Consider the following 27653-nt stretch of genomic DNA (forward strand, 5'->3'; position numbering starts at 1 on the left):
CCGATTCTTCCACCTCAGCCTCCCAAAGCGCTGGGATTACAGGTGTGAGCCACTGCACCTGGCGCAAGCCTCGTTTTGGATAATTTGTGATATGCATCCACTTTGGTACAAAGTAGATATTTATAAGTGTTACATATTTCACACTGGGAAATTATGTTTGATGAGAACACGGACACAAAATCTGAATTTAAAAAGTACCAAATTCAAATAAACTTAAATAACAGTGAGTCCACAGATTTTCCACGGTTATGCTAATAGCATGGGCCTACCCCATGGCACACTGAGAATCATTACAAAGTACAGAAGGGCTCACAGGGGCTAAACTGACCAGAAGTGGAGAAAAAGGAGATTGGAACCCAAAGGCAGCAGAGGAGACCCTGAAAGAATGGGCTATCCCTGAGATTCTGACTTTAGATGACTCCAGAGTTTCTCTCCTCCTGACAGCCTCGGGCCTTCCTCCTTCCGGTGCCATTCCAGCCCCATCCAGGTATGCTCTCCTCCCGAAGCCACTGCTGGACACCTAAGGTCCGGTCCACCCTAGCACCAGCCCTGCATTCTCCACAAGACCTTTTCGGACTATTCCGCGGCCGATTTGATCCTCCGTTTCTCGGAGACAGCTCTGAGCACCTTTGACTCTAAAATTTCAGGCAAGATCTGTCTTCCCCTAACTCGAAAGTAAATTGCTGCAGCCGCTCTCCAGGCTTAACCTTGTCCATATCGCAGCGGTCAATCTGATCGCTCCCGGCGCTTCCCCCAGCACCCGGCTACCACAGCTTTTTCCACTGCCCCAAACGCTCCCGGGATCCCCAAGACATCGCTTTCTGCACCCCCGTGTAGGGCGCCCCTACTTCAATCCAACGCTCGGCTCCGTCCCACCGCGGGCACCCCTCCGCTCTGGAGTCCCACCCCGGAGCTACCATGTGCGCACCCGTATCGCGACGCACGTGCTCCCTGCTCCCATTCATTCCGCCCGCCGCTGTCATTGGAGCCGTGACCTCTGAGCCCCGCCGGGCGCGCGCCTCCCAACCTCACCTGCGCATGGGCGTCGGCAGCTGCCGGCGGCCCCGGCGGTCCCGCAAGGCCGGGGGAGCCGGGCTCGGGGCTCCGTGCCGCCGGCCTCCAGGAGCAGCCGCGCAGCCACCGCCACCAGTGCGAGGCCATGGTCGGAGTCTGAAAGTCGCGGCAGGACTGCGGCTCCGCCTCTGGCCCGCGATCCTCCTCCAGGGACCCGGAGCCGGAAACCTGGCACAGGAAGCGCTTCGGCCACACCCGGCCCCGCGGTTCGCTCCTCCCCGCGTATGGCCCGGCTGCCAGCGCCGGGACCTCGGGTACCTGCCACTCCGCAGCCAGCGGGGACCCCGGCCGCTCCCGGGAGGCGGCGGGGCAGGGGCGCGCGTGGACCCGGTCGGGGGCCCTGAGCGTGACCTTCCCCGGGGCGAGCCTCCTATCCCCACCCCTTCCCGGAAGCCGTGCAGGGGGACTGGCCACGCCTCCAGTCATAGCAAAAATGTCCCTGTGGGGACCTTTTATTAGCAAGAAATAGCACCGCGCGCGACTCTTGCAGTCACTAACTCTTGTTCTGCGTGTTTAGGCAGAAACATAACTCAGAGAATCGGGTTCCCGCTCCGCAGCCTAAGCCAGAGGCGACGGTTTCCGGTACTGCTTCCCTTGGCAGTGACCTGCCACGTTATGGTCGGTTGCCTTTGCAATCTGTTCTTGAAAGAAGTTCCAGCCCATCGCATCTTCCTAGGAACATGTCGACCACGATCAGGGCTGTTGTGAAATAGGAGCTAAATTAGCCCGGTCTCTTGACTTTTGAACTCTCCTCCGAACGCCTTGTAGGTATAGTTTGGCAATCTTGCTTACACATGGGTGTGAACCTGCGTGTACCCAGCCCGGGAGATACTGGAGTCTGTACAGGATTAGTACATGGGTTAGAAATACCTTTTTTCCTTAGCTCTAAGGTCAGATCTACTGGTGCTAAGAGATAGCGTGTTTCTAACAGAAATTAAGTGATATAGTTAAGCATTCGGTGCATGCACTCAAACACACAGAGCCAGTGAGATAGAGGGTAAACATTAGAGATACGGAAATGCAATTTAGTACTCAAAAAATTCACTCTAATGAGGAAATAGTCCAGCAAATAGGTAATTGCAGTTCTCTGATTCATGTATTTTCTCATTCTTCTTGCGTTAAAGAATGCGGTAGCCTCATAGCTGGGTACACTAATTTCATATTTAGTCGTGTGGGTTTTTATGGAATGAAGACATCATAGACTATATAAAGACATCTATGAAAATAAGCCAGTTTGATGGTTTTTTTTTTTTCATCTTGAAGAATGGCACGTAAAAATATGCAAAGTGCTTTACGAGTAAATGTTAATATGCACCTGTAGTTTATCTTGGTATAGATTAGGTTTATGTATTAAGAAACATCCCACAGATGTAGCAGGACGAGCCGCAGACAAAACTCCTCAGACACCGGATTAAAGAAGAAAGAGGTTTTTTATTCGGCCGGGAGCGTCTGCAGACTCACGTCTTAAGAGCCGAGCTCCCCGAGAAAGAAATCCTTCAGAAATCCTTCTTTCTCCTGCTACACAGGTAGAACTTGCCAAGTAGAGTGTGGCAATAAGCACTTAGGTTGTACTTGACAATCCTATGACTAAGACATTATCATTTGCCCTTTTTTGTATATAAAGATAAGGAAACATATAGAGAAAATACCGTATTGTCAAATAAGTATCACACTCAAGCTCACACAGTTGACAAGTATGGCACTACACAATTTTGTCAGACCAGGTTCATTTAGAGATTGCTTGGCCACATTAAAACAGACAACATTGCTCTTAAAAAGATGCTGTAGGTCGGGCGCATTGGCTCAGCTTGTCATCCCAGCACTGTGGGAGGCTGAGGCAGGTGGATCACTTGAGATCAGGAATTTGAGACCCGCCTGGCCAACATGATGAAACCCATCTCTACTAAAAATGCAAAAATTAACTGGGCATGGTGGTGCAAGTTCTGTAATCCCAGCTACTTGGGAGGCTAAGGCAGGAGTATCAGTTGAACCTGGGAGGCAGAGGTTGCAGTGAGCCAAGATTGTGCTACTGCACTTCACCCTAGGTAACAAAGTGAGACTCTGTCTTTTAAAAAAGAGAAAAAAGGATGCTGTGGTATTGCAAGGCTAAGTAGGGAAAGCAAATGAAGTTCCTCAAGACTTCCAACATTACTGTATAGCTAAACTCTTGAGAAAAAAACAGTAACCTACCAATTGGACATGCGGAATTCACAAGTAGTTCTTTTAACCCAGCTAGGCCAAGCATGAGTTGAGGAAGTTAAAAACATTATCTGAGTTGTGCAGGTAACTGCTGAAGAACAGACTTCTTTAGTCTATTTCGCTGCCCTTAGACAAATGTAAGAGCCAGTACAGATGGAACAAAATGGCCTATGTGTAACTGAAAGTGATCAAGGCTGTCGTTTTGATGTTGGAGTATTAGGTACCCTCGAAGACATTTTCTTGCCATATTGATGATACTATTTAAAACATAATATCTACAATAGGACCAGGTTTATTAAATATAATACCAGGCCAGACAGAGTGGGTCATGCCTGTTATCACAGCACTTTGGGAGGCCGAGGTGGCAGGATTGCTTGAGGTCAGGATGTCAAAACCAGCCTGGGTAACATAAGCAAGACCCTGTCTCTACAAAAAATAAAATTAGCCAGGCGTGGTGGTGTGTGCCTGTAGCCCTAGCTACTCAGGAGCCTGAGGCGGGGAAGTTTGCTTGAGGCCAGAAATTCGAGAGTTCGAGGCTACAGGGAGTTGTGATCATGCCACTGCACTCCAGCCTGGATGAAAGAGTGGGACACTGTCTCCAAATACATAAATAAATAATTATATGTGTTACTGTGTCTTGATTTACAGTACTGTGTGAAACATCTCATCCTGTTGTTACTAAATGAATGATCAGCGAATTATCCAAATTATCGTACTCTGGTAAGCACATTTATTGAGAGAAAAGGTTCAAACATTTGCAGTGAAACCTAGTTTCACTCACTTTTTTTGTTGTTATTGTCGTTAATTTGTGGATTTCATAGCCTTATGCAAAACCGAATTCTAAAGAATTTAATGTTGCCAGTACTGATTTTCCTGAGATCGTAAGATGGGGGTTAGTATGCTTTTGGAATTTTCTCTGGGGTTTTTAGTCTATGACTTATTAGTTTGTTAAAGCATCAAATGAGTGAGAATTGAATAATCCTGAAATAGCCTTCTTTGTTCCACGGCTGGTGATCACATGTATTGACCAGCAGCTGTCTTGCCGGGACATGCATCAAGCAGTACAACATGATAACTACTAATGGAACATGATATGCTGCCCCTGCCCTACCAATGTTAGATCATCATAAAGGAGATTGTGCTAATTATATAATCTAGTTAATTCCACACAGAGGCTCTCCCACAAAAGAAGAAAATATACTGTTGGTTCTTCCACTTATAATCATATTGTCCAGTTTTCTGGTGTGAATGCTAGAATCTGCCACTTTTTGATTGACTATACATTTATTCCCCCAGGATGCTACCTTATAATACATCATGGTCTTAAGGGAACATATGAAGGGCTAAATATGGCCCATATGGCCTGTATTAGCCTGTTTTTATTACTCATTTGAGGAAGCTAGAAAATTGCTGTTGTAACTGACATTTAGTTCACTTAAGCCTGGATGGAATAAATTGGCGTTACTCCAGACAGTGGAGCAAATTGTCCTAATGCTACCTTTCTCCAGTGATTTGAAATGTTATTTTCACTATATAGGAAATTATTTTACAGCTTTTTGTTGTTTCTGTGCTTTTTATTGAGTTCCATTGATCTTTGCATCTATTTTTAGAATAGCAATATTTTTTATTGTATTCTTTTAATTTTTAATATAAGCAAACTTGTTTCTCTTGCTTAAAAAACTTATCTGTTTATTTTTTCAGATTTGCACACTAAGATTGTCTATTTCTTCAAAAAAATCCTGCTAGGCTATTAATTGGATTCCTATTATGTTTATTAAATAATTTAGTGACACATTTTGACAATAAATCTCTATCCAGAAACAGGATTTTTGTCTCTTAGTTTTAAAGTTTTATTAATACACCTACTCTCTTCTGGTTTTTTCTTTCTGTTTCAATGCTTTGGATTGGAAAAACAGATTACGAGTTTAGGTATTGTTTATAAAATAAGAGTAAATACGTCCTGAGAATCTAAAGCATGTTCAAAGCTTTCTTTTCCTCTACAGCTTTGAAAATACAGTACATGTGTTTCAGTGTATGGACTTCCTGAGACATGATTTGTCTCTGCAGAGGCAATTTCTAAACTTTTAGCTTTGTGGGTGGGCATCTATCAAATGTGGGATCTATAGCAGTTTTATGCATCTAGTAAGCCATGTATTACCTGGTCTTAAATTATTTGTGTATCTTCTATACCTGTTTCCTTTTGCTAATTGTGTTTCCAAAGGGCAGAATGCATGTGATTATGTGCCTAATGGATTTTGGTTCCACTGAATTAACTAATACTATACTTGTAATTCTGTAATGCAGCTCACCTCCATTTAAAAATATATATTTTTGGGCTGGGTGCAGTGGCTCATGCCTGTAATCCGAGCACTTTGGGAGGCCAAGGTGGGCGGATCGCCTGAGGTCAGGAGTTTGAGACCAGCCTGACCAACACGGTAAAACTCCATCTCTACTAAAAATACAAAATTAGCCGGGCATAGTGGCACATGCCTGTAATCCCAGCTACTTGGGAGGCTGAGGCAGGAGAACTGCTTGAACCTGGGAGGTGGAGGTTGCCGTGAGCCGTGATCATGCCATTGCACTCTAGCCTGAGCAACAAGAGAGAAACTCCATCTTAAAAAGAATATATATATATATGTGTGTGTCTGATTAAAATATATATATATATATTTTAAACACAGATAGTCATGTATAATTAGACTAATATTAACTCTAAAAAATTATTTTAAGCAAATATTTTAGTGAGTTAAGTGTATATATGTGTGTGTGTGTGTGTGTGTGTGTGTGTATATATGTCTGATTTACCTTCCGTGAGTGAAGATCTTTGAAGACAGGGTATGTGTCTTCCCGTTTTAAACTTTTTCCATTTCCTAGCCTCTTGAACAGTTCCATGATGTACTGTCCTAAATGCATGTTGGCTAGGTTGTATTGAAATTACAAAGTAGCCTTTAAATAACAAAGCATGAAGAAAATAGTGACTTGAGTTTCTTGAAGAACCATAGACTTTCTAAGGGATATTAGTGTTGTATATGTAACAAATGAGAACATTAAGAAAGATGTTTTATTTTATCAGCTATGTTGCCTGTTAATCCTGTTAAAGAAAATTGTGTTCATAAAGTGAAAAACTGTATTTTTTCAATCTCCTTCCCAACTCCTTTCAAATCAAGAGTATGTCTTGTAGCAGTTTCAAAGGTTAGGCATTATTTTTTCACAATACAAATACTTAACTCACTAAAATATTTGCTTAAAATAATTTTTTAGAGTTAATATTATTAGTCTAATTATACATGACTATCTGTGTTTAAAATTCAAATACTTGGAGATGTCATTCTTAGAAATCACACTTTGATACTTAGTTTCAACTTAAAGTTGTCTTACAAGGAAAATATGCTTTTGTGAAAAAGAGGAAAATGAGTTAAATTATTATCTTAGATATCCTTTATCTAATGGTCTCTCATAAATTCTCAATTTTTTCTCATAATATAAATGAATTTGGGTTAAAAATAGGACTTTATTTGTAGTTTCTTAAGTGAATTTGTCCTAGGAAAAATACTGTTTTACCATGCATTATAAGAAATCCATAAAAGTTTTAGAGCCATCTAGTAGAACTAATTTTTCCCAAACAGCATAAACATAGACAGTGTAGTAAATCTCTTATGAAAAAAATTAATAATATATTGTCAGAAGAGGTTTATTCTTTGAATTTTCTTCCATTAAGTCTCTATTCTTAAAAATTATTAGGCCAGGTGCAGTAGCTCCGTCCCGTCATCATAGCACTTTGGGAGGCCAAAGTGGGAGGATCACTTGAGCCCAGGAGGTTAAGGCTGCAGTGATCCATGATTGTGCCTCTGTACTCCAGCCTGGGTGACAGAGTGAGCCTGTGTCTCAAAAAAAACCAAAAAAAAGCAACAACAAAAAAAACCTGAAAGATGACTTCAGTTTGTAAATTTGTTTTTCCTGCCTCAGGAAGTTCTAGAAAATATTTTGGACCTTGATTTATCTGTTTCAGAAACAGACGGTTTTATCCAGCTTGTAAGTGGCGAAAAGACAGTGTTTGGATCCACTCCACTGGCTTACCAATATGGAGGCCACCAGGTAAGTGTAGCAACAGCACCACTTCCCTTATGCAAATAGAATTATCTGATGGAAATGCTGTCCTACTAAAGAAATTATTTTACATTAAGTTTTAAATTAGTGCATTGGGAGTTCAACAAGATGTGTCTAAAGGAATATGCCATCAGAGGATGTTACTAGATTAGCTGATGTGATTTCTTCCTGTGCTAAAGCTGGAGACTAATTCTTTGAATGGAATAGAGAATACTGGGGCAGCATAAATATAAATTTTCTGTGGATTATTGCTAGAGAACTCATTCAGTTCACTTCTGGCACTTTTGGCAAAATGAGGCAGTACAATGTGTCAATATAAAAGGACAAATAAGCCGGGTGCAGTGGCTCATGCCTATAATCCCAGCACTTTGGGAAGCCGAGGCAGGCAGATTGCTTGAGTCTAGGAGTTCAAGACCAGACTGGGCAACTTGACGAAACCCTGTCTCTACAAAAATTAGCCAGGCATGGTGGGACGTGCCTGTGGTCCCAGCTATTTAGGTGGCTAAAGTGGGAGGATTGCTTGAGTCTGGGAGGCAGAGGTCGCAGTGAGCCGAATTTGTGCCGCCACACTGCAGCCTGGGTGACAGAGTGAGACCCTGTCTCAAAAAATAAATAAATATAAAACAATGAAAAAGAAGGACAAATAGATTATAATTATATCAAGATAGCCATAAAACAATTTACAGTACTAGAATGGCAGTAAATCAAGATTCCTTGGGGGTGTTATTTGTACTGCAGAAATCAGGAAGGAATTAAGAAACATTCTGGAAATTCGTCAAGATGTTAAGCAAGAAATTAAGCAACAAGTTCAGGGTAGGGTATCTGACTAATTAAAAACAGAAACAGGAACATAGAACCAGTTGTTGTGACTGTGACTTTCCTGTAAGCTAGATAAGACTAACACTCTCCGGTGGTTTGGGGGCTTTTTCGTAATGCTAGTTTGCTCAGAAACAATTTGTAAGACACATAGTAAAGTATCGTAAGATTGGTGTAGGATTAAATTAGGAAATACATGTAAAGTGCTTAACATGTTAACTATTACAATTATTATAACATCAGGTTCTGGTTTGCTGGGTTAGTTACATCCTTTCTTCTTCAAAGTCCTGTAGACTAAAAGACAAAGTAATCAAGCCATTAGGAGGACTTTAAGGGTCACCTGTGACAAACTTGAACATCAATTTCTTTTTCTTTTCATCTTTTAAGTTCAGGGGTACATGTGCAGGATGTGCAGGTTTGTTACATAGGTAAATGTGTGCCATGGTGGTTTACTGCACAGATCATCCCATCATCCAGTTATTTATTTATTTATTTAATGTATTTATTTTGAGATGGAGCTTTGCTCTGTCACCCAGGCTGGAGTGCAATGGCACGATCTCGGCTCACTGTAACCTCCGCCTCCTGGGTTCAAGCGATTCTCCTGCCTCAGCCTCTCAAGTAGCTGGGATTGCAGGTACACGCCACAATGCCAGGCTAAATTTTTTTTTTTTTTTTTTTGTATTTTTTTCTAGAGATGGAGTTTCACCATGTTGGGCAGGCTGGTTTCGAACTCCTGACCTCAAGTGATCTGCCCGCCTTGGTCTCCCAAAGTGCTATGATTATGGACATAAGCCACTGCTCTCAGCCCCCATCACCCAGTTATTGACCTCAGTGTCCATTAGCTATTCTTGTTGATGCTCTCCCTGCCCCCAACCCCCTACAGGTGTCCAGTGTGTGTTGTTCTCCCTGGCATGTCCATGTGTTCTCAGTCGGCTCCAACTGAAAACTGAGAAGATGCAGTGTTTGGTTTTCTGTTCCTGTGTTAGTTTGCTGAAGGTAATGGCTTCCAACTCCATTCATGTCCCTGCAAAGTACACGATCTTATTCCTTTTTACAGCTGTCATGGGCCAGACTCTTGACAATATTCGGTGATTCACCAAGCGCACATTTCATGTTTATTATACTTTATGCATAGTATGTATCCTACTCTGTTCGGGCTGCTGTAACAAAATGCCTTGGACTGGGTAATTTGTAAACAACAGAAGTTTATTGCTCCCAGTTCTGGAGTTCAGGAAGTCCAAGATCAAAGCATCTACACATGTGGTATCTTTTGAGGGTTCTCTGCTTCATAGATGACGCCTTCTCACTTGTCCTCACATGGCAGAAGGGGAAGGCAGCCCTCTGGGGCCTCTTTTATAACGACACGAATCCCATTCATGAGGATGGAGCCCTCATGACCGAATCACCTCCTAAAGACCTTAATTTCTAATACCATCACTTTGGTGGTTGGTTATCAACATAGGAATTTTGGGGGGATGAAAACTGTCAGACCGTAGCAATGTGTTTTTATAAGATTTCCATTTCAGAAATTCCCTCAAAATATTCATGTTTAAATAAAGTATGGGTTATTTATTTTTACAGCATCTCTTTCTAATTTCATCTGGATGAAATGATACCATTACATGTGAGCCTATAATAACTGTGTAGGTCTTTTTGCTTCTGGTGATTGGATATGATGTTCCAGTCACAGACTATTGGTATGACTGGTATAACACTACTAACTTTCGTGGCTGTGACATGTATATTCAGTTTATCTGAATTCCAAGCCACAATCTTAACGGTTTAAATGGTCTCAAGTATTACTTCTAATAGGACAGTAGTAGAATTTTCATCTCTAGATCTTCACCTATGCGGAGATATTTCCATTGTGCTTTTGTTCTAACATTTGCCCAGGAGCCACTGTGGTACAGTGAGAATAGTGCTAGATAGGAAAAAAGAATATGTGAAACCTGGAGCTGGCTCTGCAGGAACTCACTTTGTGACTTGGGCAAGTCACTTAAACAATCCGACCTTCATTTTCACCATCTAAAATGAGGTTAGGCTGGGCACGGTGGCTCATGCCTGTAATCCTAGCACTTTGGGAGGCCAAAGTGGGAGGATTACTTGAGCCCAGGAGTTTGAGACCAGGCTAGGCAACATAGGGAGACCCTGTCTCTACAGAAAAAAAAAATTAGAAAAATAATTAGCTAGACATGGTAGTGCACACCTGTAGTCCCAGCTACTCGGGAGGCTGAGGTGGGAGGATCGCTTGAGCCTGGAAATCAAGGCTTCAGTGAGCTATGATCATGCCACTGCCCTCCAACCAGGGCAGTAGAGTGAGACTCAAAATAAATAAATAAAATAAAATAAAATGAGGTTAGACTAGAACCCCCCATGTCTTTCAGTGTTAATATTGAGGAATGTGATTCAGTGGCTGTTCATGAAGTAACGTTTAGAATAATAGATTAAGCTTGTATGTTTTTTCAAAGTGACTACATTTTATTGCTCAGAAAAAGATACATGGAAATAAATATCCAGATTAGTATTGTGGATGAGTCCTGACTATATGAATAATCCAGTCAACCAAAAACTACTTATTGGCCCTTTCCTGTGCCTACCATTGGACTACACTTTCAGGGGTCCACGAGTAATCAGTACTTCTTTAAGTAATTAATTAATTACTGTAGCGATGAGTTCTTGCTATTTTGCCCAGGCTGGTCTTGAACTCTGGGCTCAAGCAGTCTTCCCGCCTTGGTCTCTCACAGTGTTGGGATTACAGGTGTGAACCACCATACCCAGCCTGGAAGTAATAAGTATGTCTCAGTCCCTGGTCCAAAGAAAATCACAGTCTTTGGAAAGACTTAAACACATGGAACAAATGAACAATAAAAAATCAGAAGTCAGTTAAAGAGAGATGGATCAGGTTAGCTTTATGGAGGAAGAGGAAATTGATCTTGAGTAGAAGTTTAGGTAGGGTTTCAGTCAGGGGAGGACAGGGAGTGGGTTGTGGGGCAGAGGGGAGAATAGCATCAAAAAAGGCCCGGAGGTAGCGAGCGTGGCAATCTATTGAAGGACAGCAGCCATAGGGTAGGGGCTCTGTCACCCTGGTGTGGAATTCATCTTGACATCTAAACACCTGTTAAGTACAGCATTCCTTATGAGAAATAAACATGAGTTCTAGTTACTGATTATATTTGTGTTAAGGACTTATGCGAAATAAATAGCTCATTCCCTTATTCAGGATCGAGCACAGGGGAAAGGTCACTATTGCTGAGACAAGTGGAGAATCAAGAGTTTGGAGCCCCACAGCTCTGTCTCAGCCTTTAGCTGGATTAGAGGCTTGTTGGCTGTAAAAGTGGTTCTGGACATTCAGATTCTTTCTTTAAGGAATAAAGAAATGCCCTTGATCCTTTATGGATGAAATTAGTTATTTTTCTGATAAATTCAGATACTATATTATTTTTTATTAAAATAATTTTTTAAGAAAAGATATTTTGCCGTATTCCTATAGCCTGAAAGACTTTTATGCTAAAATAAATATTTCCTTTTTTTTTTTTTGTTTTGAGATGGAGCCTCACTCTTGTTGCCTAAGTTGCAGTGCAGTGGTGTGATCTCAGCTCACTGCAACCTCAGCCTTCCTGAGTTCAAGTGATTCTCCTGCCACAGCCTCCTGAGTAGCTGGGATTACAGGGGCTCAGCACCACACCCAGCTGATTTTTATTTTTATTTTTATTTTTTGTATTTTTGGTAGAGATGGGATTTTACCATTTTGGCCAGTCTGGTCTCAAACTCCTAACCTTGTTATACACCTGCCTTGGTCTCCCAAAGTGCTGAGATTATGGGCGTGAGCCACCGCGCCCGGCCAATAAATGTTTCTTTTTAAGGTGCGGTAGTGCTGCGTGCTGCAGGATCATGGTTCAGAATTGGATCGTTAGAAATTTTGGCTCATTATGGTGAACTAGATTTATCGAGGTTAGAAAATTACATTTTTCTTTGCTTGTTTTATGTCTGTGATTGATGACCAAGAATTTAAGGAAATTACATTTTTTAAGCTATGAAAGTGACCATTTTTCCCCAGCTTTACTCAAGTATAATTGGCATAAAAATTGTGTACATTTAAGGTGTAAAATGTGATGTTTTGACATATGTATACATTTTGAAATAATTATCACAATGAAGCCAATTAACACATGCATTACCTCATATGGTTACTTTTTTTGGTGAGAATACTTAAGATCTGCTCTCTTAGCAAATTTCCAAGGTACAAGGTGTTATTATCAACTATAGTCTATCCATTTGGTCTTCAGGACTTACTCATCTTATAACTGCAACTTCGTGTCCTTTGAACAACTTCTTCCCATTTCCCCTACCTCATTGACCCTGACCACCACTGTTCCACTCTCTATTTCTATGAGTTTGACTTTTTTAGATTCCCCGTATAAGTGAGATTATGCAGTATTTGTGTTTCTGTGTCTGGCTTATTTCACTTTAACATAATGTCCTTGAGCTTCATCCATGTTGTTGCAAATGGCAAAATTTTCTTCTTTTTTTAAGTCAGAATAAGAAATTACATTTTAAAAAATGGTATAAGACAAGTGGAAAAAATGCTTATTTATGTGCTGTGAAGTTAAATATTTTCTATTTTCTTATAAATAAGATGTAATATTTCAAATAAATATTTGTCACATTTGCTATTGCGCTGAACACCGTGTAGATTTTTTAGGAGATTAAAAAAAGAAGTATACGACCCAATAGTCCCGTTTCTCAAAAAACTTATAATGTAGGATGCAACCCAGTTACAGATGAGGGCCTCCATACCACTCACACACTTGGGGGTGGGGAAGTGACTCAAATTTCTCAATTCTGCAGCCTCCGGAAATCCAAAACTCTCTTCCCAATTCCTGGGGTTCCCCGGGTGTATCCTCCATCTTGTGTCTCCCTCCCCCTGGACTCCAGGTTTGATATGTGGGATAGTACCTATTTCACACTGGGCTGACCCAGATGTGAAACAGCCCCATTGAAAGGGTGAACACAAACAGCAAACCAAATGTACACAATGTCTTTAAGAACAGAAAGCGTCTTGCTGAAGATTTCTGTGGGGAAGATGGAGGAGGGATTTTTTTTCAAAAGAGCAAAAGCAATAAATTCTTCCCCTTGGATCATGCAGTGTGGTTTCCATCATTCTCCAAGATCTTGGTACCTGCTGGCATCTGTGCTTACAAAATCCCATCTTCCTTAAGCAGACTTAGCAAGATGTTCCTTCAAACAAAAAACCTTTATGAGGAGTTCTGTTTCCATTTGTTAAATTAATACAGTTTTTAAAAGTTATTGGAAATACTTAAGGAAAAATACCTTACACAAACTAGGATCATTTAGAATATGGATCCTATATTATAGTTTTCAGCATAGTAAATACAGATTTGGACCAGGAAGAATGTGCAATAAATGAAGGAAAGAGCAAAGAAGTCATCGCACTTGTCACAGCTGCTCTGTCTCTTACTTCAGCAACATTTACTGAGTTTCTGGTCATCCTGGCCGGTGGAGAATTGGCTACTTTCACGAGGCATTATTTGTAACTACCCATTTGCTTTCTGGGTCAGTTCTGCCTGGATTCACACTATGTCACTGAAATTACGCCATCTAGTGGTCATGTTTCAGTTATAGTTCAGGAATCTCTAGCATTTAATGCATATCATTGACCACTTCATCCTTGACATGCCTCCACTAGCTAATATGACATATTCTCATATGTCAGTGTATGGTGTATAAATATATATATGACATAGATAGATATTAGACAAATGCTAATCTACACTTACTATTTTAACTGGGTTTTAGTAATTTCCAAATCATATCTACAGCTGAAATTTGTTTCCAGATTTCCTCTTATACATACGCAGTTTATATATTTTATTTATTACATGTTTGCTGAATCCTGGTACAACTTTAAATATTTTAATCTCAGACATTTGCCAATTATTTGTCACCTCATGTGTGAAGCCTTAAATGACCTACCACAAATACTCATTCTCTGCTCTGTTGTCGCTGTTCATTTTATATACTTCTGATATTGCATTTATTATAATGTAGCATCATGATTTCTTCATATGTTCTTCTCCCCTAGTAGAGCATGTGCTCTTTGAGGTCTGGGTTCTGGTTCTTACCTTTCTTTTTCCTAGCACTTGCCCCGGGCTTAGTATATAGCAGGTATAGCAGGTACTCAATGGATGTTTATTGAGTTGATCAAGTTTGACACATAATAATGTAGAACCTCATATGATCTTAGAAACATATTTTCATTTTTGATTGGTATTGAAGAAATATTACTTTTTGGCTGTTTTGGTAGTAAAACCTTGTTCTTCAAGTTTTAACATCTTGAGCCTGTTCTAATGAATTCATAGATGTTGAGGGATTTAGGTACTTGGATGTTGGATACTGTGTTCTGAGGGACACTGATGCTACCTCCTTTTTATCTCCAGGGCATTATTAGGCTTCATCATACAGGAACATTATCCCTCGATGGATGTCAAAGAACCTAGATACCTGGTAAGTATTTATTTGTTTGTTTGTTTTTTATAATTGCAACTTTTATTTTAGATTCAGGGGCAATGTGCAGATTTATTACTTGGGTATACTGCATAACGCTGAGGTTTGGGGTATGACTGATCCCCTCACCTAGGTAATGAGCATAGTACCCAATCTTTTTTCCACCCTTCCCTTCCCCAGAAGTCCCCGGTGTCTATTGTTACCATCTTTATGTCCATGAGTACCCAATGTTTAGCTCCCACTTAGAAGTGAGAATATGCAGTATTTGGTTTTCTGTCCCTGTGTTAATTCATTTAGGATAATGGCCTACAGCTATATCTATGTTGCTGCAAAGGACATGATTTCATTCTTTTTTTATGGCTGTGTAGTATTCCATGATTTCCATGTACCACATTTCCTTTATCTAACCCATAGTTAATAGGCTTTAACTTGATTCCATGTCTTGCTATTGTGAATAGTGCTATGATGAACATACGAGGACCGGTGTGTTTTTGATAGAATGATTTGTTTTTTTTTTGGATGTATACCCAGTAACAGGATTGCTGGGTTGAACAGTAGTTATGTTTTAAGTTCTTTGAGAAATATCCAAATTGCTTTCCACATGGGTGACCTAATTTACAATCCCACGTGGTAAGCATTTAAAGAGAAAAGACAATTCTCTGTTTTCTCTCGCTGACCTGCCAACACTAGAGATTCCAACTTAGAATTTAAAACACTAACGCTAGCAAAGGAAGTGCAGAGCCGTTTGAACATTTTGCTACAGGAAGTTAAGATGCACCACTTCTTAAGCAAGGCCTAGACGAGACAGTTATTTTGTTTAAAAGATGCCTAGAAAAAAAGAACAGGTGTTCCTACATCCTGACAGTATACGTTATTTTTTCAGCAGCATTTATAACTTGATCACATACATTCTTTCGTCACACATTAGATATATAATGTTTCTATTGTAGTAGTTCTAAAGTAAATAAAATACATAACAGCAAAATGTGTTTTTCTATTGTTATGGAAATTTTTTGATCTCACTAAAGCTTTTCCATTATTTTAACAGTCACTGAGAAAGGAATTCCTTTATTTTTCTTGGTGACACATTTGAAGTTTAATAACTCACATTGCTGAAACTTAACTCCCTCGTGCTGAATTCTGTTGTTTTTACTTTGGTTATTGGCCTTGGAGAAACTTGATCATGATACTGTGTCTAAGCCTCTTATGTATTATTCCTGGATGAATAATTTTACTTTTCTCTATTTTTCTTACAAGTACTAATTTCCACTCCTTTAGTCATCTTTTGACCCACCTTTGAAGTTTTCCTGTATGCTTCTTGTGGCTTATCGGAGGATCCTAAAAGAGTGTACATTGCTAAAAACCTGAGAAATCTCTAAATTTCATTTTAGGATTTTTTTTCTATTGTAGTATCTGAGATAGCACTACTTATTGCCTTGTGGACATCTGTTAGTTTTGCTCAGACAATAGATATCAGTAGATATATCAAGTTATATATATATATATATATATAGACAAGTTGTCTACTGATATTTCATTCTTCTGATGAGAAAGTAGAATTTGTTGAAGTAGAAAGCTTCATTTTTTGTGACTTTAAAAAATTCCTATTGATGAGCTTCTTAACATTTGTAATATGTAAGTTTCCCCCTTATCTGCATTCTCACTTTCCACAATTTCAGTTACCCGTGGTCAACCATGGTCTAAAAATATTAAATGAAAAATTCTAGAACTAAGCAATTCTTAAGTTTCAAGTGCTCACAATTCTGAGTAGCATGATGAAGTCTTGTTCCGTCTCGTCTGGGATGTGAATTCTCTGTCTAGTTTATCCATGCTGGAGACACTTCCTGGCCATGAGTCACTTCGTCCCATGAGTCACCTAGTAGCTGAGTAGTTCTATGGACCATTGCAAGACTCAGTGCTTGTGTTCAAGTCACCTTTATTTTACTCAATAATGGTCCCAAAGTGCAAGAGTAGTGATTCTGGCATGCTTTTATCATTGTTATATTTTATTATACTTGTTTTTAATCTCTTACTCTACCTAATTTATAAGTCAAACTTTATCCTAGGTATGTTTGCATAGGAAAAAGTCATAGCTTTTAGAGAGTTTGGTACTATCTGTGGTTTCAGGCATTCCCTTGAGGGTGTTGGAACACATCCTCTGCAGATAAGCGGGGACTACGGTCTACAAATTGGTTTTTAATGATAGAGAAAGATGTTTTTCATGTTTAAAATAGTTTTGAACAGATCAGGATGATGTTACCTGTAAGATTATATATATGATTATGTATCTCTTTAAAGCAATTTTTAAATTTTTAATAAATACTACATGCTTATGGTAAATAATTTACAATATACAGAAGTGAGTAGAGTTTTATTCTCCAAAGTAATCACTATTAACCATTTTATTGTTAATTTTTCTGGACTTTTTTCTATGATGTACAAATGTCTCCAGCAATAAAAAGGGGGCTACTTTTTGTAATACTGATACACAAAGGTGTTTGCAATACTGATAACTTCAGTTTGTTATCCATTACAATTGACTACGGTCCGTTTGGTTTTATGGAAGCCTAGAATCCTGGTATGTACAATTTGTGTATGTGTGCATACATACACACCGTATTTCACTAAAAAAAAAAATCATCACAAGTTATCTCAGGTAAACTGTTATAGATAACACAGTGATGGAGTAGTAGAAATAATTGGGTTCATTTATAAAATGGTCATTTTTTATGTGCCTACCAGAGCTTCTGGATTCCACAAGTAATACAATGATGATCCCTTTATGGTTTCTGCCCTGAGAGAATATATACCAAGAGGGCCGGGCATGCTGGCGAGCACCTGTAATCCCAGCACTTTGGGAGGCCAAGGCAGGAGGACCTCTTTACATGATGAGTTCGAGGCTGCAGTGAGTTGCAGCGGTGCCGTTGCACTCCAGCCTGGGTGACTGAGCGAGACCCTGTGTTTAAAAAAAAATCCAAATCAAAATCCAATACATGCTAGAGAAGATGGCATGAGGTATTCCAGGAAACATGTTGCCAGACAGATGAGAATTTGAGTTTAGCACCTGACCCTTCATGCTCTGTGCCTTTGGAAAAGTTACTTAACTTCTCATTCCATTAGTATATGAAATGGAGGTAACAGAAATCCAGTATTGGCGCTGGAGAGATCAGAGGTGTTGCAGAGAACACACTACTTGAGTAGGAGATTGAAGTACTTATGTGAGAGACTGGAAATTCTTATAGGATAGAAAAAGATTTCTCTATTAGACAAATGTTCATGTTGTAAAAGTTTTTAGTGTATTCTATTGCCTTCAACTTAATGTCAGAAAGGTTTTTATCTAATAAATACAGATTCATATGTTCAAATATAAGCTTAAAAACAAAGAAAGATGCTATTTATTATAATTATCCCCACTGTGGCTGGGGGCAGTGGCTCATGCCTATAATTCCAGCACTTTTGGAGGCTGAGGCAGGAGGATCCCTTGAGGTCATGAGTTCAAGACCAGCCTGGGCAACATAGGGAGACCCTTTCTCTACAGTTAATTTAAAAAATTAGCTGGGCATGGTGGTACATGCCTGTGGTCTCTCAGCTACTTGGGAGGCTGAGGCAGGAGGATCACTAGAGCCTTGGAGATGGAGGTTACAGTAAGCTGGGATCATGCCATTGCATTCCAGCCTGGGTAACAAAGCAAGACTTTGTCTCTAAATAAATAAATAAATAAAATAATTTCCAACATAAAGTTATGTTTTATTTTAAATAGAGATTTGGTACCAAACACATCTGAGGATGAAAGAAGATATAACATAGGAAATCAGGCCTATATTGGGATGTTTAATTTTAACAAGTTGTTACAAACTCTAAACCCATTGCTGGACCCTAGGCAAAAGCAGCTGTGAGGAAATCCCTATAATCTACTGATAAAATCTCTGTGAAAACATATATGTATAATGATTATTCTTCTTGAAAACTAGAAACATCTAAAAAACTATCTTATTATTTAGTGCTATATATTTTTTCTAGTTCAGTTTGTGCTTTTTTGTCCATGGCTACTGTGGTATGGTTTTTTCTTACTTATTGCTTTTTAGATGCTGCGAAATCTGTTCATTTCCTGTTTAATCCAAGAGTTATTTATCACTATATTTCTTTTTTGAATCACTGTATTTCTTAATTTCTAAGCAGTTGGAATTATTTTGTCTGTATTTTTATGACTAAAGGGTATGTTTGATAAAACTCTACTATTCAAAATGTGTTAAGGTTTCTTTGTGGCCCAACATAAAACATTTTTGGACGTGTTTGGTGATTATATGTAAAAACATGTATTGTGTAGTGAGAAGTTTTAATATATCAAATTGAGTGTATTGATTACATTATTGAGGTCCTTTATGAGCCTTTCTGTTAGATAAGTTAGATTCTTTTTTTTTTTTTGACAGTCTTGCTCTGTCGCCCAGACTGGAATGCAGCGGTGCAATCTCTGCTCACTGCAACTTCCGCCTCCTAGGTTAAAGTGATTCTCCTGCCTCAGCCTCCCGAGTAGCTGGGATTACAGGCACCCACCATCATCCCCGACTAATTTTTTTGTACTTTTGGTAGAGAAGAAGTTTCACCATGTTGGCCAGGTACATCTCGAACTCCTGACCTCAGGTGATCCACGTGTCTCAGCCTCACAAAATGCTGGGATTACACAGGTAATTTAGATTCTTAAGAGATGTATATTAAAAGCTCCTACTTTAATTATATTTTTATCCAAGTTTTTTCTAATTGTTTGAAATTTACATATTTTGCTATATATTATTGGTAGATACAGATTTTTTATTTATATTTTCTGCAAAAAATAGCTTTCATCCTAACAAGGATTCCATTTATTTGGATTTATACTTACAACTATTGATTTCAATTCATCTGACATGAATATTGCCATTCATGCTTTCTTTTGGTTGAGTTTACCTTGAATCTCACTTTATCTTTTACCTTTATCTACCTATCTTTACTTGTTTTAAAGTGTTCTTCTTGTAAAAAGAATGTAGAGCCAGATTTTGATTCAATGTGATAGTTTCTGTCCTAATAGAAGTACATAGGCTGATCACATTTATTATAACAATTGATATATGTGATTTATTCCTTCTATCTTACATTGTACTTCGTTTTACTGTTGGCCTCCCCCAGACTTGCTTATCCTATCCTTTTCTGATTTGAAATTCATTCTTCTCCCCTACACCTCACCCTCTGTTGATGTGGAAACTTGACAGGAAAACAATTCTACAATTCCACTCATATTTATCTTCTTTTTTTGTCGCTTTCATGGGAAAACAAGTTTTTTAGATATTTTTCCTCATGAAGATTCTATTTGTCCATTCCTTTCCCCTTCATCCCAATAAGAATGCTTTTATGTTTTGCATCTAGTTACGTAGCTGCTAGATTTGCTAAGATAGTTTAATATGTTTTATGTTTTGCATCTAGTTACGTAGCTGTTAGATTTTGCTAAGATGGTTTAATATTTTGAATTTCAGATTATTTGGTTTTCCCTTGAAGTGCATCTCCTCTGTTTAAAGTGTCTTTCCCTTTGACACTCCCCATCCCCCACCTGGAGTCATTCCTCTGCTTACCACCATCCTTTTTTCTTTTTTTTTTTGAGACGGAGTCTTGCTCTGTCGCCCAGGCTAGAGTGCAGTGGCCGGATCTCAGCTCACCGCAACTTCTGCCTCCTGGGTTCACGCCATTCTCCTGCCTCAGCCTCCCGAGTGGCTGGGACCACAGGCGCCCACCACCTGGCCCGGCTAATTTTTTGTATTTTTAGTAGAGACGGGGTTTCACCGTGTTAGCCAGGATGGTCTCGATCTCCTGACCTCGTGATCCGCCCATCTCGGCCTCCCAAAGTGCTGGGATTACAGGCTTGAGCCACCGCGCCCGGCCACCACCATCCTTTTTTCATGGTTCCATCTTCAAGTCTCTGTCTTGATTACTTTCTTCAGTGTTTTGCCCAAACAGTGTAGAAAGGTGATATATTCTCTGAATCTTTGCATGACTGTTAGTACAGTTTTTACTTTACTCCAACAGATGATTAACATTCATTTGCATGTAACACATCATCTTGCCTCTTTATCTACCACATGGCCATATTCCCATATTCTCCAGGCTAGTTTTTACCAGTGGTAAGCTGATATTTTAATCTCTGTCTATCTACTGTGTGGTCTCTTATTCTGAATTTAGACTGAAGAGAAAAAGGAACATGGTTGCCTTTTTTATGCAGCAATAAATAATACATAGAACAATTTGTAATGTTTATAATTGCTCAAATGGAAATATCATATGTATGTATATGAATAAGCGTGAATGGTATTCTGAGTACATTAGTATTATATCGAATGTTAAATATTGATTGATTCAACTACTAGTCATTGAGCTCCTGGAGGCCAGGGACCACATTTTAATCATTTCTGTCTCTCTAACGTATTTGCTAGAAGACAAACGTTCCTACCCTTCCTCTGCCCCAACTCCTCCAATCTAAAATTGAGCCTGTTTTCAGTACAACAGTACAAGAAGATTCCAAATGGAAGTCAAGGCATATAGTGATTTTATTAGCCCTGGTGGCAAAAATATTGTTTTAATAAAGATAAAAATTTTATATTCCATCTGTGATTTTCTTAATTTAAAAATATATTGGTACTACAGTCACATCGTTCAAAATCAAAGTGATATAAAATGATATCCATTAAGCCATCTTGCTCCCACCCTTGTCTCCATCAGTTTTGTACCTGGTTTTCCCTGCAGAGTTCATTCACTCAACAAATATTTATTGAGTACTTAGGTGTTCAGTGTGTGCCAGACACTCTTCTAAGTGCTAACGGCACAGTGATGAAACAAAACAAAACAAAACAAAACAAAAAAACCAGGAAAAATAATCGTGTCTGCATGATGCTTACTTCTGGTAGGAGAGACAAATTAACAAAACAAATAAGTTATATTGAGTATTAGGAGACAAGTGCTATGGAGGGAAAGAAAACAGGTGTGCACCACCATGCCTGGCTGATTTTTTTTTTTTTTTTTTTTTTAGAGATGAGGTCTTGCAATGCTGCCTAGCCTGGCCTCAAACTCCTGGGATCCAGTGATCCTCCCCGCTTTGCCTCCAAAATACTGAGATTACAGGCATGAGCCATGTGCCCAGCCAAGATTTTTTTTTTTTTTTCTCTTTTGAGACAAGGTCTGGCTCTATCATCCAGACTGGAGTGCAGTGGCTCATTGCAGCCTCTGCCTCCTAGGCTCAAGGGATCCTCCCACTTCAGCCTCCTGAGTAGCTGGGACTATAGGTGCATGCCCCCACACCTGGCTTAGTTTTGAAGTTTTTTTGTAGAAACAGGGTTTTGCCACATTACTCAGGCTGGTCTCAAACTCCTGGGCTCAAGAGATCCAGCCACCTTGGCCTCCCAACGTGCTGGGATTACAGGTGAGAGACACCATACTGGGCCAAGATTTTTTTTAATTGGTTAATAAAAAAGAAGGTTTGGTATTGCCTAAAATAACTAAACAAGGTGGTATTTTATACATTGTTTAGTCAAACTGAGTATTTTTTGTCTTCCTTTCAAACACTGATTCAATGTGATTTTTGAATGTGTTTTTCTCATTATTTGTCTTGCAAAAGAATTCCCTGTTTGAAGAAAAGATAGAGTTTGAGGAGACAAGTAGTTAATTTTGTCTTTTGTTTTATTCATTGTCAGTAACATGAATGACTCAGATTCTGAGGAAAAAGAATGACAAGTAAGTAATTCTTTTGATTTTCTCAACTTTAAGAATTATCACATAAAAGCAATGGGTTTTGAAAACCAAAAGTGGGCCGGGCGCGGTGGCTGAAGCCTGTAATCCCAGCACTTTGGGAGACTGAGGCAGGTCGATCACCTGAGGTCAGGAGTTTGAAACAGCCTGGCCAACATGGTGAAACCCCGTCTCTACTAAAAATAAAAAAAAATAGCTGGGCTTGGTGGCAGGCGCCTGTAATCCCAGCTACTCGGGAGGCTGAGGCAGGAGAATTGCTTGAACCCGGGAGGCGCAGGTTGCAGTGAGCCAAGATAGCACCACTGTACTCCAACCTGGGCGACAAGAGTGAAATTCCATCTCACACACACACAAAAAAAAGAAATGCATTTGATTTACTATGATACTTGGGATAGGCATTTTTGATTTTATATTTCAAGAATAGGATGTTTTTTATGGTGTTTAGCTCTGTAACTATAAAGATTGATAGGGAAGTAGTTATTTCTATCATTTCCTTTTCTTTTCTTTTTTTTTTTTAGATGGAATCTCACCCTGTCGCCCAGGTTGGAGTGCAATGGTGCGATCCTGGCTCACTGCAACCTCTGCCTCGTGGGTGCAAATGATTCTCCTGCCTCAGCCTCCCAAATAGCTGGGATTACAGGCACCTACCACCGTGCCCAGCTATGTTTTGTATTTGTAGTAGAGACTAGGTTTCACCATGTTGGCCAGGCTGGTCTGGAACTCCCGACCTCGTGATCTGCCTGCCTTGGCCTCCCAAAGTCCTGGGATTACAGGCATGAGCCAGCATAGCTGGCCTACATTTCTATAGTTTCTTTGGAAAGAATAAGATCATCAGGCTCCTACGAGAAAACAGCTGATATCCCAAAATGAAACATTTCCATGTATGTAAGTATGTTACCCTAGATAGCTCTAGCATTGTATGATTGGGTTTATATTGCAAAGGAGCACTGCAATATCTGTATCTGCAATAAAATTAGGTTGGCTATAATTCTTTTCCCAGCACTAAACTGAGTTATTTAGCAAACACATACCAAGTCCCTATTATGTGTATCTTTGCATAGTCAAATTGTTAAAGCTAAAGCCACAAAGATGAATTTGATTCCCACCATTAAAAAGCCTATGATTAGGCCAGGTGCAATGGCTCATGCCTGTATTCCCAGCACTTTGGGAGGCCAAGGCGGGAGGATCACCTGAGGTCAGGAGTTGGAGACCAGCCTGACCAACACGGTGAAACCCCACATCTACTGAAAATACAAAAATAAACTGGGCATTGTAGTGTGCACCTGTAGTCCCAGCTACTCAGGAGGCTGAGGCAGGAGAATCACTTGAACCGGAAAGTGGAGGTTGCAGTGAGCCAAGATTGCACCACTGCACTCCAGCCTGGGCAAGAGAGAGATTCAGCTAAGTTTTGTATTTTTAGTGGAGATGGGATTTCACCATGTTGGTCAGGCTGGTCTCGAACTCCTGACCTCATGATCTGCCTGCCTCTGCCGCCCAAAGTGCTGGGATTACAGGCATAAGCCACCGCACCTGGTTTTTTAATTTTTTAATTTTTATTATTTATTTATTTATTTTGTGACAGGATCTCGCTGTGTCACCCAGACTGGAGTGCAGTGGTGCAAGCTCGACTTACTGCAACCTCGACTCACTGCAACCTCTGCCTCTAGGGCTCAGTGATCCTCATGCCTCATCCTCCTGAGTAGCTGGATGACAAGCATGTGCCACCATGTCCAGCTAATTTTTGTAGTTTTTGTAGAGATTTTTTTTGCCATGTTGCTCAGGCTGGTCTCCAACTCCTGGGTTCGAGTGATCTGCCCACCTCGGCCTCCCAAAATGCTCGGATTACAGGTGTGAGTCACTTCACCTGGACAGTTTACCTTGTCTCAACTGCATGAAAGTTGACTAGTTCATCAGGTAGAAAATGAGCCCCGTAGTCTCTATTATGCCCTGTATCTCAGGTTGTGATGAGATCAAATGAGATACATATGAGTTCTGAAAAGAAAAATCACTAGTGCGCTATTGGTAGAAACCAGAATGCCAAATTTGGCTAAAGTCTAATAGAGGCATAGCCCTTCCTCTGCCAATACTGGCATAGATAATAATAATTTGTATTTATATAATGAAACATCCCCAGGCAGCTGGATTGAATCCCTCTGTTTTAGTGACAATTATCATTCCAATTTACATTTCATCAGGGTTCCAGTTTTTTTCTTCCTCTGCTTAATAGCCTCTTACCACTGAAGATTAAATTTGGAAGTTTTTTTTTTTTTCTAACAAAGTGCCTTCTAATTTAGTTTCTATTTTATTTAGTTTATTTACTTATCATGATAAGCTAATTAACTGGCAATGTACTTTTTTCTTTTTAAAAAATTTCTGAACAGGCAGCTTGGGTATTGATGTTCACATATAGTTAAGTGATTTCTATTCTGGGATTCTTTTATTTTTTTCAGCATTTTTAAATGCTTTCCTTCGATTGGCATTATAGAAATAATGAAAATAATAATAGCTGAAAGCGCATTACATGAGAAGTGCAGGCTTGAGAAGATAATGAGAACATTAAAGAAATACAACTTTTACAGGCCTGCCGTGGCTGTCAAAATTATAAGAAGTTCAATAAATACCAAGATTTAGTTGTTTTCATGACTGGCTGATGGACAAAATGAAGGGGTGAAAGAAGTGAAAAATTGCTAAAGTGAAGCACCCTGCCTGTCCTAGCTGGGTGACATGCTGTTGTCACAGTTATTTAAGGTTGTTTTGACTCACACACGAGAAATATTCAACAGAATTTATACTGTCAACTGAGAGGTTTTGAACTAGATTAGTAACTAAATCATAATTTTAGCTATGATTTTAAAGTAGATTTAAGTGAATCCTTATTGATCTAATCAGTTGAAAAAATGTTGTGGAGGATGTCATACCTATTGGCTATTATTTTATAATGTATTTTCTCCTCCATCACCCTGGGGATGTATATAGGACATTAATGGAGAAAACAGAAAATGCAACCCTTTTTTTTCTGTTTTTCTTTTTTTATGACAAGGTCTTTATCTGTCATATAGGCTGGAGTGCAGTGGTGTGATCACAGCTCCCTGCAGCCTTGAAATCCTGGGCTCAAGCAATTCAAACACCTCAGCCACCCAAGTAGCTAGGACAAGTGCATGCCACCATGCCTGGCTAATTTTTTGATTTCTAGTAGAGATGAGCCCTTGTTCTGTCATTCAGGCTGGTCTGGAACTCCAGGGCTCAAGCAATTCTCCTGCTTTGGCCTCCCAAAGTACTGGGATTACAGGCGTGAGAGCCACCGTACCCAGCCTGTTTTCTCTTTTTGAAAGAGCAGTTATTGGAACAATGCGAATGGTTGAGAACATGGGCTTTGGGGGACGGCTGTGTGGAATGTATGTCAGCTGCTTGCTGGTTTTACCTTGGATGTTTCAGCCTGTGTCTGGGCCTCTTGGAGAACAGCACTGACAGAATGTGCAGCCTGGGGCATCTGTCCACTGGGCTGGGCGGTGCCTTTTATAGGTCCTGAGAGGGAGGAAGCGAGAAAAGAAGAGCGAGCAAAGCATTTTCAACATTCTTGAAAGTTAATCTGAAAATAAAAGCAGTTTACATCTCTAAAGCAAAGAAAGATACTTGCTGGCTACTTCTTACAAAAAATAAAAACAAAGCAAAGAGAGCAATTCACAGGCATGGCATGGTACACAAAACCTTACGAAAAATCTGAGGTTCTGTGACAAAACTTTATATGAGATTCAGCAAAAGGTTCAGGAAGGTGAGTTTGGTATTTGATAAAGCCCACCGAGGAGGGTCTGGATTAACTGGGATCGTGGAGAGGAATAGTATGTTTTAGAGAATAAACCTTGAAAACCAATTTCCTTTCAAAAAAATTCTATTGTTGATTTCCCTAAAATGTATTTATCTAGTTTCATACTGTGCTGAGTACAGGAACAACTTTCGAACATTGTCCTCAACAAAGAGTATATTGGGCTGGGCGCGGTGGCTCACGCCTGTAATCGCAGCACTTTGGGAGGCCAAGGTGGACAGATCATGAGGTCAAGAGATTGGGACCATCATGGCCAACATGGGGAACCCCGTTTCTACTAAAAATACAAAAATTAACTGGGCCTGGTGGTGCACGTCTGTAGTCCCAGCTACTCGGGAGGCTGAGGCAGGAGTATCGCTTGAACCTGGGAGGCAGAGCTTGCAGTGAACTGAGATCACACCACTACTCTCCAGCCTAGCGACAGGGCGAGACTCAGTCTCAACAACAACAACAAAAAACAGATAAACAACCACAACAACAAAGAGTACATTGGACACAGAAACAATAGACAGAGATTTGGGCAAAATGTGCGGGTCCCTGAACTAATCTGGAATTAGATGTGGGTTTTTGTTTGTTTTTTTTTCCCCCAAAAGTCCTGGTATTACAATTTTATTTTCTTGCCTTTTAATTTGTCCTTTTGACACAAAGCTTGACTCATGGAAAGTCTGCAGTTGTTAGAGAATCAGACAGAAGAAGCTCTACGTTGATTTCTCGGCTCCTTAGAAAGGATCCCGCCAAGGATGGCCACCTCTCCACACCCGGGCTGTTTCTCCTGCAAGTGAATTGCAGCCCAGCCCACACCAGTCTCAGCCTGGGTGACAGAATGAGACTCAGTCTCAAAACAAGCAAACAAACAAACAAACAAAAACTAATGATACTCAGGGGCAAATGGTGGGAAGGGGGAGAAAGATAAGAGACTACAAATTGGATTCCGTGTGTACTGCTTGGGTGATCGGTGCACCAAAAGCTCACAAATCACCACTAAAGGAGTTACTCAAGTAACTAAATACTACCTGTTTGCCAAAAATTTATGAAAAGAAAAATTAAATTTTTTAATGGTGAAAATTGAGTGTCGTACTTTTAAGTTACAAAAGGCACATCTATCATGAGACTTAATTATTCTAATGTTTAAAGAAATGAAGAGAACAACCAGAGTTAAATAGAAAAGCTGTCAGACATTTCGTCTACAGCAATGAAATGTGTAGTACGCGGTTTGTATTTTGAAACTTAGTTTTCAGCCATCCTGGGGGAAGAAGAAGAGGAAACAGAACTGAGCATTGGGGTAGGCAGGAGGAAAGTAAGAAACCGGTTGGACACAGCAGGGAAAGAAGGGGTGAGGACT

At 39.9% G+C, this 27653-nt stretch overlaps 1 protein-coding gene and 2 long non-coding RNA genes across 11 annotated transcripts in view; 1 reads left to right on the forward strand and 2 right to left on the reverse strand.

The window, feature by feature from the left end:
* Positions 1–1912, reverse strand: part of PDSS1 (decaprenyl diphosphate synthase subunit 1) — a 51295-nt gene extending 49383 nt beyond the window's left edge. For 5 of the 7 annotated variants that reach the window (XR_002726884.3, XM_023194829.3, XM_023194828.3 and 2 more), the window contains exon 1: positions 1033–1912. Coding sequence is in view for 5 of the 7 variants with exons in the window: in XM_023194829.3 (XP_023050597.1) it covers positions 1033–1500 (468 nt within the window). In the remaining 2 variants the exon portion in view is untranslated. The remainder of the gene's footprint in view (positions 1–1032) is intronic. The other 2 variants (XM_023194826.3, XM_023194831.2) reach the window with 2 other exon arrangements.
* On the forward strand, positions 1310–27653 carry LOC111528166. Of its 2 annotated transcripts, none has more exons than XR_002726888.2 (7): positions 1310–1838; positions 3922–3993; positions 7283–7368; positions 9080–9192; positions 14655–14721; positions 22434–22473; positions 26960–27653. It is a non-coding gene; the product is annotated as an uncharacterized LOC111528166 (long non-coding RNA). The 2 variants fall into 2 exon arrangements; XR_002726889.3 differs by lacking the exon at positions 1310–1838 and adding an exon at positions 1848–2600.
* Positions 12779–26580, reverse strand: LOC111528165. Of its 2 annotated transcripts, XR_002726887.2 has the most exons (3): positions 25910–26580; positions 17461–17677; positions 12779–13434 (listed from the first exon to the last, which is right to left on the reverse strand). It is a non-coding gene; the product is annotated as an uncharacterized LOC111528165 (long non-coding RNA). The 2 variants fall into 2 exon arrangements; XR_002726886.2 differs by lacking the exon at positions 12779–13434 and having other exon boundaries at positions 16740–17677.

This window comes from Piliocolobus tephrosceles, chromosome 9 (genome assembly GCF_002776525.5).
Source record: "Piliocolobus tephrosceles isolate RC106 chromosome 9, ASM277652v3, whole genome shotgun sequence".
NCBI classification, from domain to species: Eukaryota; Metazoa; Chordata; class Mammalia; order Primates; family Cercopithecidae; genus Piliocolobus; species Piliocolobus tephrosceles.